This window comes from Canis aureus, chromosome 33, assembly GCF_053574225.1.
Source record: "Canis aureus isolate CA01 chromosome 33, VMU_Caureus_v.1.0, whole genome shotgun sequence".
NCBI lineage: Eukaryota > Metazoa > Chordata > Mammalia > Carnivora > Canidae > Canis > Canis aureus.
Window position 1 is genome coordinate 14,085,729 of NC_135643.1, and position 14,396 is coordinate 14,100,124.

The 14,396-nt window shown below is 32.7% G+C and overlaps 1 protein-coding gene across 6 annotated transcripts in view; it reads left to right on the top strand.

The window, feature by feature from the left end:
- CCSER1 (coiled-coil serine rich protein 1) overlaps window positions 1-14,396 on the top strand; it is a 1,371,014-nt gene that overhangs the window by 468,329 nt on the left and 888,289 nt on the right. For all 6 annotated transcript variants that reach the window (XM_077882877.1, XM_077882876.1, XM_077882880.1 and 3 more), the window contains one exon: window positions 3,454-3,661. In XM_077882877.1, coding sequence (XP_077739003.1) covers window positions 3,454-3,661 — 208 coding nt within the window. The remainder of the gene's footprint in view (window positions 1-3,453; window positions 3,662-14,396) is intronic.

Here is a 14,396-nt window from a genome sequence, read left to right on the forward strand (position 1 = left end):
AAGAGAAAAAACATACATTGTACTATAATTATCGAAAACAGTCCACATATAAGTGGATCCACACAGTTCAAATCCATGCTGTTCAAGGGTCAACTGTAACTGATACTTTTTTGGTATCACCTACTAAAAAGTTAATAACTGTGGTGAGCCTCTTGAGGTCAGTGACTGTATCCTATTAAGCTCTGCAACTTAAGCCACAGTTGCTCTGCTGGACACAATATGTATGTTTTCTGTAATTTTGAAAATACGCCATTATTTTCTCTTATTGGAATTAGAAATACATTCAGTTTTTTGAAGCATAAAACAAATGGCTAGTTTATCTTCTGAATGCATTTTTGTGTATATAGCCCATTCTTATCTGAAAATTACTGAGATGCTTAGATTTGTAAATGTCAAACTTTACTCCACAGAACCTCAGTAAACTCCTGAAATTAGTCACAGATCTAACACCTGTGTGGTTTCTGAAAGGTTTTGTCAGTCTTCACTGATGTTTAGATCTGTGATTGGACAAATAGGTTCAAAGAAGTAGAACTCTAACTAAAAGGAATTATAAAAACATTAGCTTAATTACTTTATTGTAAGAGTGCTGGGAAATTTTGAACTGTGGATGGCAGCCCTGCAATGCATAACAATTCTCCTTGCATAAAAATTTATGTATACACGAGAGACATATTGCATAGGTTTTCACAAAAATGTGTTTTATTTATTCACTCATTGTATTCATTTTTTCGACTTCAGTTGTACAATTATTTACCAAATCGGCCTACTATGTGCCAGAATAGTTCACATAAGGTAGTTCACAACTAAAACCTGTTAAATCTTTGAAATCCTATCATAAGTAAAGTATTACACATACTGTGAAATCTAATTTTTATATTCCATTTTATTATCAGTCTTCGAGAAAACAGGATAGAAAACACTAAGATGAAATGGAAACCTTTAAGAATTATTGTATAGTTTACAAGTGCATATTTAAGATAAATGTCATATTAGATAAAGTATATTTTAAAAGTGATAAAAATGATTTATTGTATAATTGTAGGGTTTTTCATTTGTATCTTTATGGTTTATTAGTTTTAGTTTTTGGCTTATTTACTTGTTTTTCACATGAGATCCACTCATGTAGTGGTTTAGAGCTGAGTGCCCTGTCTGCATTCACATTTTTTTTTAAGATTTTTTTTTAATTTATTCATGAGAGAGAGAGAGAGGCAGAGACACAGGCAGAGGGAGTAGCAGGCTCCATGCTGGGAGCCCGACGTGGGACTCGATCCCTGGACTCCAGGATCACGCCCTGGACCAAAGGCAGGCGCTAAACCTCTGAGCCACCCAGGGATCCCCCCCTGTCTGCATTCAAATCTCAGCTCTGTCCCTTCTTTGCTGTGTGACCATAAGCATGTGACTTAACCTCTCTGATATTAAACTCCCTTAACTGTGAAATGGGGATGATAACAGTACTATCTAAAAGAGTTTTATTAAGGGGTTTAACATGTAAAAACCCTTATAAGATTACCTGGGATGCACTAAGCATTGTTATATATAATTACATTATATGAGGGAAAAAAATAAAGTCATATCTCACAAGAGTGCCTACTTTGTTCATCTCAAGCTTACTTCTTACTAGCTTTTTAACTCTGAGGTAAGTTATTTATCTGGTCCTGTTTCCTCATGTAAGATTAAGATGCTTATTACATTACCTCTTGAATTTGTTCAAGGTTTGAATGAATGACCCACATGAAATGGTTAGCATAGTATTTGGCCTATAAATGAACCCTCAAAAATTTTTAGCTATTACTATTTTTCTTAAGATTATTTATTCACTTTAGAGGGAGAGAGTATGAGTGGGGTGGGGGAGAGGAAGAGGGAGAGAGGAAGCAGACTTCCCTCTGAGTGCAGAGCCTGAGGCAGGGCTCAATCTCATAACCTGAGCCAAAACCAAGAGCTGGTGGTTTAGCAGGCTGAGCCACCCAGGCACTCCTATTACTATTTATTTATTATTTTATTATAGATACAAAATGAAGACGGTAATTACTATTTTATTACTTCAAGGGACAATTATGATCAATGAATGTATCTGTGAAGATAAGCAAACAATTTAGTGTAATCCAAAAGTGTTTTTTATTTATTAATTATTCAATACTTTAAAAATTAATTATACTATTGTGGGGGTAAGTCAGTGAATCAGTTGGTTAAGTGTTGGACTTGTGATTTTGTCTCAGGTCATGATTTCATGGGTCTGGAGATCGAGTCCAGACTAAAGCTCTGTCTAGAGTCTGCTTGGGATTCTCTGCTTCTCCCCTGTTCACGCATTCTCTCTCTCTGTCTCTCACTCACTCTCTCTTTCTCTCAAATAAATATAATGTTTAAAAAATTAATTATACTATTATGAATAATCAGAATTGAGTAAGATTAATTGAGGATATATTTCTTATTGGCATCTTTTCCTAATCTTGATGGCAAGTTACAAGGCTACTCTGTTTTTTGTTTTTTCCATTTAGGTTGCTAAGTGACCTTGTCATATGAAATAATAGGAAATAATATACATAAAAGCCAGTAAAAGTGAGCACAAGTCCTAAACTATTTTTTATAAATACCCTGAGCTATGCTATCATGTTGTCATTATTGTATAGGCCCCTTGGTTTTGAGAAATGGAAACAAATTCAGAAAAACTCAATGAAAGGGACTATTTTCATAAGCACCTCTTTGGTATGATTTTTAAAAGATTGCTGATCTGCACATTTTGAAAATTGTCAACTTTAGTATCTTTTCTTTTACATATACTGTCAATATGAGTCATGTTGGAGGATTTTGAAAGTGCAATATTTTCAAGTAATTGTTGATTATCGAGTAGAACAAGATAAATATGTGTGTTGTGTGTTTTTCCTCACATTACTATGTTAAAAATTTAATGATCATTTGATAAATGTACTAATTACATATGAAGTTATGTATCTTCCATTTATTTTACTATTTTCATATAAAATTTTATGTGTACAAATCTTTCTTAACTCCTAAAATGGCCATTGATTGCTTTACTACTTTAAAATAATAATTAAAATTATTTTCTTAATTTTTGCTTCTTAATCTTTTTTTAAAATGAATTTTTAAACATTTTCAGAAAAAAAATTATGAAATTTCTTTTTTGGTAATTTTTGTTGATTTTCAACATTTTAAGAGTTAATTTAAGAAAGTATAAGCACATTGATATCATGTATAAGTGAAATTCTAGAAAGGGGAAAAATCACATTCTAAAATAGTGATTATCATTGAATACTAAAAATACAATTGACCAATTTAATAATTTTGACAGAAGGGTCTCAGAATTTTCAGATTAATAAAAGGAAATGATGCCAGTCACAAGGAATTTTTTCTAGCTCACTCCTGACATTGATCAACAGCTTGGAAAATACTGCTGTGAATATGCTACATTTGTAATTTTTTTTTTTTTCTTGTTAGGAATCTGTCCCTGAAATTAACAAAAGACATTGATCAAGAAGTCAGGTGTTCCCATATCAGCCGAATGCCCAGCAGTCCATCTGCAGACTGGCCCCTGCAAGGTGTGGAAGAAAACGGAGGCCTTGATTCTCTGCCCTTCAGACTGATGTTACAGGACTGCACAGCCGTCAAGACGTTATTATTAAAGATGAAGAGAGTTCTTCAAGAGGTAATGGTTTACGTAAGATTAATGTCTTTCAGTGCTGGTAGACAAGGGAGTCTATGGACTGGTTAGTCCTGCTCTGTTGGTAATTAACTGCATGATACTTGGGCAGGGGTCAAGTATCCTCTTGCAGCTTAGCTTTTCTTATATGTCAAATGAAGGATGTGGAGCTCTGCTTTATAAGGTACTCTTCAGCTCTGAAATTCTAAGATGTTGTGAAGGAATTGAGAAAGAATAAATTGACACCAAACCTGGGCAAAGTTGGTTAAAGAGAAATGAGCATCATCTGTTAATTTGTTGTTATAAAGCTACTGAGAGACCTATTAAATGGACTTCATTTTTTTAAGAGAGGTGGGGAAGGGGCAGCAAGTGCAGGAAAGAGAATCCTAAACAGGCTTCATGCCAGGCTCTGGGCTTATTCCCACTTACCCTGAGATCATGACCTGAGCCAAAATTAAGAGTCTGATATCCAATGGAGTAAGTCACCCAGGTGCCTTAAATGGATTTCATTTTAATAATACTGAGGCTTATTTTATATACCATAAAAGTAATGTAGTCATTTGTCCCAGTAATAATCAGTCTAGAAAAATCTAATCTGAATGTCTGATTGATTTTTGCTCACTGAATACAGTTGCCCTCCTATAGTCTGTGCTCAGATGATGAATTAGGAAAATGCGTAATGGATTATTTCCTCTTTATGCCCAGTAATCAGCCATTTTTTAGGATTTTAAGTATATTATGGATTTATTTTTATAATGCCAATACTGTTTTCTTTGGGGATTTCTATAAACTATATACATATTAATATTGTTTCAAACATGTAAAATGAGAGGTCAGAAATTTTAAATGACTTTCCTCTACTAGGTGTGAATTCAAGACAACAGCCTGAGATTTCTGACTCCAAAGTTAGTGAGTTTTTACTGTATCCCATTATTGTTCAATTGATTTGTATTAATTGATAGGAGTCAATATTAAATAATGTGAGAACAGAAAAATATAACTATTTAGAATGAGTAGTAGTATGGTTCCTTTATAAAGATGATCACTAATAATTAGCTTTTCAAACACTTACGTAATAATACTCCTAGCAGCTACCACTAGAGGCCAGAAATGGAATTAAGAAGAGAGAAGGGAATTTAAGAGAAATGATACCAGAGACTTTTGGGGGCCTTTGGTCTAGTGTTCTTCTCAGCTGTTAAAATAAAAACTGGATATCTGCATTCCATACCACTTTATATTGCTGAGTGGTTTTGTGTCTAGAATCTATCTATACAGGGACATGTGTGCAGGAGTAGTGCTTTTATATTTGATCACTGTTAGAATTTCAGGAATTTTATAAGGTGCCAGTTAAGGACAGGCATAAAAATTAAATTATATGCATTTATAATGGAGCACATTATATTTTAGTAGGGTAACCAATACTCAAAACCCATTATTTTCTATTTATTTTACTAAATTCTATTAATTATATCTATTGGATCTATATGTGGAAATACTCTGTAAGAGCTGTTGTGCATATTTTCCAATATTAGGTTCATTTATGTCATTTTGGTAGCTTGAAATCAGCCACATGGGAATATTATGCCACAGGAATTGACAAACACTTTAAATTAGAGCTTTTAATTTTTGGTAAGCCTGTTAAATATTTAAGAGCACACTGTATGTATGACTGTGTGGTTTCCATACTGACAACATGAGTGTTTTGCTGCACTTGTCAAAGCTCCCTGACCTCTGACTTACCATGCAGCCTGAATCTCTTTGAACAAAGCAAACTTAATAACATTTGTTGTTTTAAAAGATATTAATCTCAAAGTCTGTAATGTCCAACTACTCAGCTAGAGCTTTCTACCTCTCCCTTGGTCTGAGTTTTAATTAAAAAATCAACAAGTAAAAGGAAAGTAGGAAAAACTGACAGAAAATGTCAAAGGGTATTTAATTTTATAATTTAAAAACATTCAGGGATCCCTGGGTGGCGCAGCGGTTTGGCGCCTGCCTTTGGCCCAGGGCGCGATCCTGGAGACCGGGGATTGAATCCCACGTCAGGCTCCCGGTGCATGGAGCCTGCTTCTCCCTCTGCCTGTGTCTCTGCCTCATTCTCTCTCTTTCTCTGTGACTATCACAAATAAATAAAAATTTAAAAAAAATTAAAAAAAAAATTCAGTGATATTCACTATAGAGTCAGTGTTCTGAATATATTAAGCTTGTTTTTATACTTCCATTTGTTTATATTCATTAAAGAATATTTGAAGAAACTGAAGAGAATTGGTTTTTAAAGCTGTTGAATAATGAGCAATGATTACATGTTCGTTAAGCCCATCCAGAAAGCGGGGTCTTATTCTTTATTGTCAACAAGAAAAGCAATATTATGATATGATTAGCATAGACAGCTGTTCTAGTTGTCTTTTTAATAGATGCCTTTAAAGAAAATTGTTTATTTAAATATTCTCTAGGCCCCTGGCTCAGTCAGTAGAACATGCAACTCTTGATCTGTGTTGTTTTTTTGTTTTAAAGATTTTATTTATTTATTAATGAGAGACACACAGAGAGAGAGAGAGGCAGAGACACAGGCAGAGGGAGAAGCAGGCTCCATGCAGGGAGCTTGATATGGGACTCGATCCCAGGACTCCAGGATCACACCCTAGGCCAAAGGCAGGCACTAAACTGCTGAGCCACCCAGGGATCCCTTGATCTCAGTGTTGTGAATTTGAGTTAAATGTAGAGATTACTTAAATAAATAAATTTATAAAAAATGTTCTCTAAGCCAGGAGCTTTCAAAAGGCAATATATATTTCATTACTTAATTAGGGCTTAATAGCAATTACTTGTCTTAGATTAATAATTCCTGTTTTAATACAGAACAGTTATTCCTATTTTAATTATTTTTTATGATGCATAGTAGTCCTACTTTTATACACAGATTAGTTTTTAACTGAAGAAGATTTCAATTATTTGAGTTTTAAATTTAAAAGGAGTTGATGAATTGAATTGAATACATCCCAGTAAAAAATGCTCCTATTTGAGATTTTTCCCAGTGGTGCTCTGTTGATGTCTTAAATTTTAATTTTGAGGCGGGTTAAATGTGGATAATTTGAATGGAATCTCACACTTTTAATTTTGTCCCTTTTTGAAGATTAGTTTCTATTATTAAAATGCACATGCATGTTCCAAACAAATCCAAACATTAACTCCTTTATTTAAAAAAAAAAAAAAGGCTGACTTGAACCCTTAGAAATTTTATTGTCATTTTATTCTTCAGCATAGTGATAAAAAATGTAGCAAGGGGGAAAACTATGTTATTTTTTACTTTCTCTTTTGTTAATTTATTCCACATAATTCTATCTGTATAAGAAGAGAATGTTTAATATTTACAGAGAAAGTTTCTGTTCTCTTCCCTTTTAGTTTGCTCTGTTCTCTTTTTGTCACTCTTTTATGAAATTTGTTCATCCTGTAGTAACTAATCAAGAAGTCTACTGGGAAGAGATTTCAAGTGAGATGAGTAGTATAATTTCTAGAAAGGTAACAGCTAATAAAAATATTTATCTAAGATTGCTTGTAATCTCCTACTATTACCTATGCCTTTTTTAGTTTATATTTAACAAATAAGAACTGAGAATGTACCCAGCAAATTTTCTGAATCATGAGACATCAAAGGGGAAAAAAAAAAAAGAAAAAAAGAAAGGGGGAAAAGTTAGATAAATGTTAAACATGTAAAAAAAGAAGTTAATGTCCTGAGAGGAGTCTGTTCTCATAATAAAGCTAGATTAGTGAAAATCAGAGAATAATTTATTGAGAATCAATATAATTTACAAAGCCATAAATATTTAAGTTTGTAATTAACTAAAGTGTTCTTACCTATTTTCATTTTTCTTTTCTCAACAACCTAATAGCTCAAACTATTTAATTTTATTATCTCCAAAAATAATAATGGAACATTTCAAAGGTATTTTTCTTATTTTTAAATTTTAAATATGATTAACAAATATATGGTGATTTGGAGTGCTTTTAACTTCACCATTCATCATTATTCAATAGGCATTTAAGAGTTTTGGGCTTTTTTTGTTTTTTGGGGGAGGGTTAAGCACATTTCAATAAAATGATTCCAACGAATTTATCACTGACATATTTGCTATCAACACATTTCAAGAGCAGATGAAAAGCCTATAGAATACTAGCTCCAGTAATAGATAATTATAGACAGGAAAAGGAATAGTGGACAATCTTAAAGTAAGGAATTTTACCCAAAGCAAGTAATTACCCATGTAAATGTCAATAGCAGTCAAATAATTAAACTTCTTTTTGTATTTCTCTTTTAAAAATAATAAAATCACAAGTTTCTTTTCTCTGCTTTATGTTTGTTTGTTTGTGCTTGCTTAAAAAATGTGTTTAAAGTAAAACTTGGGAAAAGACGTGCCATTAAAACTGCAAACACCGGAAAATGAATGGTTGTACTGTCAGATAGTTACAAATATAAGACATATTACCCCAATCAAAGTCCTATATTTCAAACTGATAAAAGAGTCAGTTCATCAGGAAACCATAATTATACATGTGGATGGCCTGTTTATGTAGCTTGTAAATATATGGTGCAAAATCTGGCAGGACTAAATGAAGAAATAGACAAATTCACATCATAGTTGATTTAACTCTGTTAAGAATTGATAAAATCGGAAAAGTTTCAGGAGATTTGAAAATTACCAATTTCTTTAATCTCATTGACATTCATGGACTATTGTAATTAATAATAGAATTATACAGTCTTTTCAAATCCATATGGAACATCACCAAGACAGAATATATGCTGGGTCATAAAAAAAGAATCTCAATAAATTTCAAGTTTAGACATTGTACATATATCTATATATTGAGAACAATGGAATTAAATTAGGAGTCAGGAATGATAAAATAGCTAGAGAAACATTAAATATTGGAAATTGAACAACAAATATCTATATATCTAATGGATCAATGTAAAAACCTTGAGGGGAATTTTAGTGTTTCAAGTGAGATGATAATGATGATGATAACATAATATGATAATCCAAAACTTGTGGTATATAATTAAAATCATGTTTAGAAGAAAATTTATAGTTTTAAAAGTCTATACTTAAAGGAAAAAAGTGTGATAATTGATGATCTAAGTTTCTTCTTTAAGAAACCAGAAAAAAGGACAAATTGAACATGAAGTAACAGAAAGAAACATGAAGAAAAAAAATTAATAACATTGAAAAGAGATAATAGGAATAGAAAATTTATGAAACCCAATTGTTTTTTTTTTTTTTGAGAGGTTAAAAGAAATAGACTGTAGAAGAATAAAAGAAGAACAACAAAGAAAAAACAAGAAACACAAATCTCATCAATGAGTGAAGGCAGGAATAATCAGTACAAATCCTAAAGACACGAAGGAAAACGAGGGAATACTCTTAACAACAGTATGACAATAAATGTAACAATATAGATGAAAAGCACAAATCTCTTGAAAAAATCTAACTTCTCAAAGTGACACAGTAAGAAAATAAAAGTCTGCATATTCCAATTTATATTAAAGAAATAGATACTATTATTAAGAAAGAAAAATCTAAGCCCAGGAGCTTCAATGCTGAATTTTATCAAGTATTTAAGAAAACTAAGACTAACATTATAGAAAAAAATCAGGAAATACAGGAATACATATCTCAGCCTGTTAGATATGGCTGTATAAACCTATTATAAAAATCTGGGAAAATCTTTACAAGTAAAAGGAAATAACAGAAAAATTCCCTTTATAAATTTAGATGTGAAGATCTTTTAAAATTATTAAATAAAATTGAGCAACATACAGATATACAATGACTTAGCTGGTTTTATTATAAGCGTACAGGTTTGTTTAACATTCTAAAACGAATCAATGTAATTCACCACATTAATGAGCTAAAAGAAAGAAAAAACATGTGATTATATAAATACATGAAGAAAGCACATTTGAAAAAAATGAACATCAGTTTATGGGTAAAAAATAAAACCTCTCCACACACTACTAGTAGAAAGGAACTTCTATTCCTACAGTTAGTATTCATATTTAATGATAGGAAACTAAGCTTCTCCTTAATATTATTAGCAAGGTAAGGGTGTCCACTCTCAACACTTTTAATGAACTTTGTTTTAAAGCCCTAGCTAGATATAAAGCAAGAAAAAGCATTAAAAACTTTAATATTAGAGAGAAAATATAAAACTACTTCTATCAGTAGATTATATAGTTGTTTATATTTACATCTCTAGGAAATCTATGAAAAAGTTAATAATGAACCTAGTAGGAATAATAAAACATGATTTTAGCCTGGTTCAAGGATACAAAATTAAAAGTGCAATCAAAGTATGTATTGCTCCCCAGAAAATTATGTAGTGCCTGAAAACAACAAATGTTCGTTATGGTTTCTGTGGTCAGGATTTTGAGAGCAGCTTATCTACCCATTCTGTCTGAAGGCTTCTCATGAGGTTGCACTCAAAATGTCAGCCATGGCTGCAGTCATATGGAAGTTTGACTGTTTTTGAAGATTCACTTCCTACCTCATTCATATGCTGTTTTTCGGAGAACTTAGTTCTACACTACTGATAGCCAGAGCTTCAATTTCTCACCGTGTAGGCAACATAGCAAGTGGATTCCCAAGAGTGTACAATCCAAGAAAAAGAGAGTGATACAAAATTAGCAGTCTTTTTATAATTTAGTCTCGGAAGTAACATGTCATCACTTTTGTGAAATTTATTGGAAATAAAGGCCAGCCTTGTTATTATTGTGTGAGGGCAGTATACAAAGGTCTGGGTACCAGGAGGTGAAAAACTTTGTGGTCTCTGCTGTCCAAGCTGCTATACCTTTTGGCCCCCAGTGATGCTTCCCTCACAGTGCAAAGTATACTTACCCCTCCCAAGGCCACTCAAAGTATCATTTTATTACAGCATCAGAATCTCATGATGTAAAACATGGGAGTTGTAGATAAGGCTTAAGTATAGCAACACAATTCAGTTCTCCACTGGAAGACTTATGAACGAATGCATAGGTTAGCAGTTTCTTGTTTCAGACTTACAGCCTGGGAATGATTCTTCATGGCTTTTAGTTCTGCCCTCTGTATTCTTGGTTTGTCCTCCAAGTCTGTCTGTTCCTTCCTTCCTTCCTTCCTTCCTTCCTTTCTTTTCTTTTCTTTTCTTTTCTTTTCTTTTCTTTTCTTTTCTTTTCTTTTCTTTTCTTTCTTAATATATATATAAAGTTAGCAAATGTTTGCTTCTGAATAGTTATCCCATTCTTATGTGTGCTTGGAGATGTTGATTTCCAGAGATCAATTTTCATTTTGCACTGTTTCTGTCCCTTTAAATCCAAATTGCAGAATGTTTCTATGAATAAAATTTTATTCAATTATTTTTAGATTTCTTGTGATTCTTATTAGAAATACATCCATTCCAATAGACATTCCATTAGACAAAAGCCACATGTCTTCAAAATAAGTCCTTTAACTTGAAGTAGCTGACAAACAACCCCTTTAAGATTTTAATTGTTTGGTTGAGTGGATCTGTGAGACATACCCTAAAACCTTCAACAGGACACCTTGTGTTTGGCTGAACTAGGTATTCGACAGCATTACCTTTCTATATTTCAGAATAACTCTACATCAAAAAAAAAAAGTAAAACTTAAAAACTAAAAATTAAAAAAAGAATAACCCTACATCTAATAAATAAACTTCTATGGTATAAAAAATGGTTACAATCTGGATTGGCATAGTTGTTACATAGGCTTATGTTTTTATCAAAGTTCATCAAATTAAACTAAATGTGACAACACATGGAATATCATCACATAACTGATAGCTCCATTGTCAATGCTTCCATTTTGTGGAGTTTCTGTCCTCCTTTTGTGAGACCTGTAAATAAAGTTTGACCATTTATCATGCAGATGGATTTAGGGCATTATTTTCAATTCTTACAAATTGTTATGAGAACTTAATTTTCTTCTCATTTTAAAGTAATGTAAGTTTAAAAAAGACAATATAACACAGTATTCATACAAAGCAATGTATCTATTTCTATACTCCTTAGTGAAATCTCTGGTTTAGATAATGACATATCTTCAATTCACTGAGAATGTATAGGTTTCTGAATAAGAATGTTTTGCTTATATTTGACCTGGCTCTATGAGGCTATAAAATTGATCTTGGAAAATACATAAGAAGGGATAGAAAGTATAATTCCATGGCTCTTCTGTTATTTAAGTAACCTAACTTTTAACAGCCGTCTATGACAGATTAGAAAAGGTAGAGAAAACTTATTTCCTAATTTCCAGCCCCATTTCACTAACAAAGTCCCACTGGAGGGAGTATATTAGATTGGTAAAAATCACTGGTGTTTGAAATCATCAAGATCTGGGGTGGTTCTCACTTCTGCCATTTAATAGCTGCTATAAATTGATTAAGGTTTTTGAGTCTCTGTTTCATCATATGCAACTTTACTAATTATCCCATAGGATTATTTGGACAATAAACAAAATGTTTATAGCAGGTCGTTACAGTGAGAGTGGGGAAAGTATCCCTGAACATGAGCTACTGTAATCATCTTGTTTATGTGATTATTAATGACTATGTCAAGCCAGGTGACATATATAAGAAAATTCGTAAACACTTGGAAATATACTAGTAAATGCTTTTTAGTAGGACAAAATTTGTATTCTTGAATAATAATTGAATATTAATCATTGTTAATAAAGGTTATACTATTTGAAACTAAAGGTAGAAGTATTATAGTCATTTATGGTTTTCTGGGCTTTCAGTTGAGGTGTAGTATCTTTGAACTGATATTCTTTGGCTAAAGAGCTATGACATGTCAATTGAATTTCTCTTTTCTGTCAATTTTTAGAAAGCATTTTACAGGTAAGAAATAATGGTAATAGACCTTGGTGGTAGCAGTTGAGGCAATGAGAAGGGAAACATGTGTGATTTGATTTGAGAGCAATGCCAACAATAATTGTTGTGAATTGGAATTGGGTGATAATGGAAAGAGAAAAGCAAGGGTAACTGACAGTTGTAATTTGAGTAACCAGCCTGTTCTTGCCACTTCCTGAGACTGGGAAGACCAGGAGAGGAGTAACCTGCATGAGACAGAAAGGAAAGAAGAGCTCTGTAAGCTCTGTCCTAGACATGTAAGGACATGTGTCAAGTAGAAATTCAAATTACTATGTCTACAAACCCAGAAAGATTAGGGCTAGACATATATAAATTGAATATTCAAGATTATATAGATTCTGTTTAAGCTACGGAAGAGAGAACTTGTACCTAAAACCAGAGCAGGATGCTCCAATATTTGATGATAAGAAAATAAAGAAAAAGAGTGTCCAATAAGATGGAAGAATACAAAGAGCATACTGTCAAGAAGCCAAGAGAAAATATGGCTTCCATAATGCCAACCTGAGGGATAGTGCTGAGAAGTAAGTATGACAAGAAAAGATAAGTAACGGATCCTGGAAACCCATTAATTCCAAAAGTATATTACCTAAGCATTAGGAATTTCAGTGTATAAAATGGCCTATTCAAAGTGTTCATTTATAAAACAACAGCCTAGAATAGAAATAGTAACCATTTCCACCTGGTTCTCAGTTGTTAAATTGTTGGTTCATTTATTTACGAAGCATTGGTATTTGAATTTGAAGGATATGAAAATGAATAATACATGTCCTGAAATAATTTTAAAATGTATTTTAAGATGGAGCACCTGGGTGGCTCAGTCAGTTGAATGTCCAACTCTTGATTTCAACTCAGATAATGATCTCATAGTGGAGCCCCATGTTGGCTCCATGATGGGCATGGAGCCTGCTTAAGATTTTCTCTCTTTCTCTCTCCCTCTACCCTACTAAAAGAGGTATATACAGATACATATATAGATATATAATTATACATATAATAATATTAAATTATATATATTTTAAAGTATGACATGTTTAGTTTTGGAAAAATATTATAAATTTTATTAGGCTAATTAAGAATGATCAAAAAAGTCCATCTTACATGAGTACCCATCATATTGGAGTATTATTTCTCTTTTAAAAACTGTTACTTAGGGATCCCTGGGTGGCGCAGCGGTTTGGCGCCTGCCTTTGGCCCAGGGCGCGATCCTGGAAACCCCGGATTGAATCCCACGTCAGGCTCCCGGTGCATGGAGCCTGCTTCTCCCTCTGCCTGTGTCTCTGCCTCTCTCTCTCTCTCTCTCTATGTGACTATCATAAATAAATAAAATTAAAAAAAAATTAAAAAAAAAACTTACTTATATTACTTAAGGTTATTATACTGCACAGAAAACATAGCATAGTTATCACATATACTGGTCTGTATTGGAACAGACTTCTCAAATTTTAGTTTCAGTTCTCTCATTTAACTTTGGGCAAGCTGCTAGTCTCTCCATGAAAATCTGGTCTCTTCCAGAAATGGAGTAACTAACTGAACGTTCAAAATCACTCAATAATATTTTTTCCACTTGTACCTCATTAGTCTCCCTGATTATAATATGTTCATGTAATAGAATGTTTAATGTTCATGTATTAGTAGGTCACACAAAGAGCATTTTGAGCACAAAAACCAAATCACAGATAAATTCATACAGTATATGGAGTTTAAATTAAATATGCAAAGTTAAATAGTATTAAAGAATATATAGGGATCCCTGGGTGGCGCAGCAGTTTGGCGCCTGCCTTTGGCCCAGGGCGCGATCCTGGAGACCCGGGATCGAATC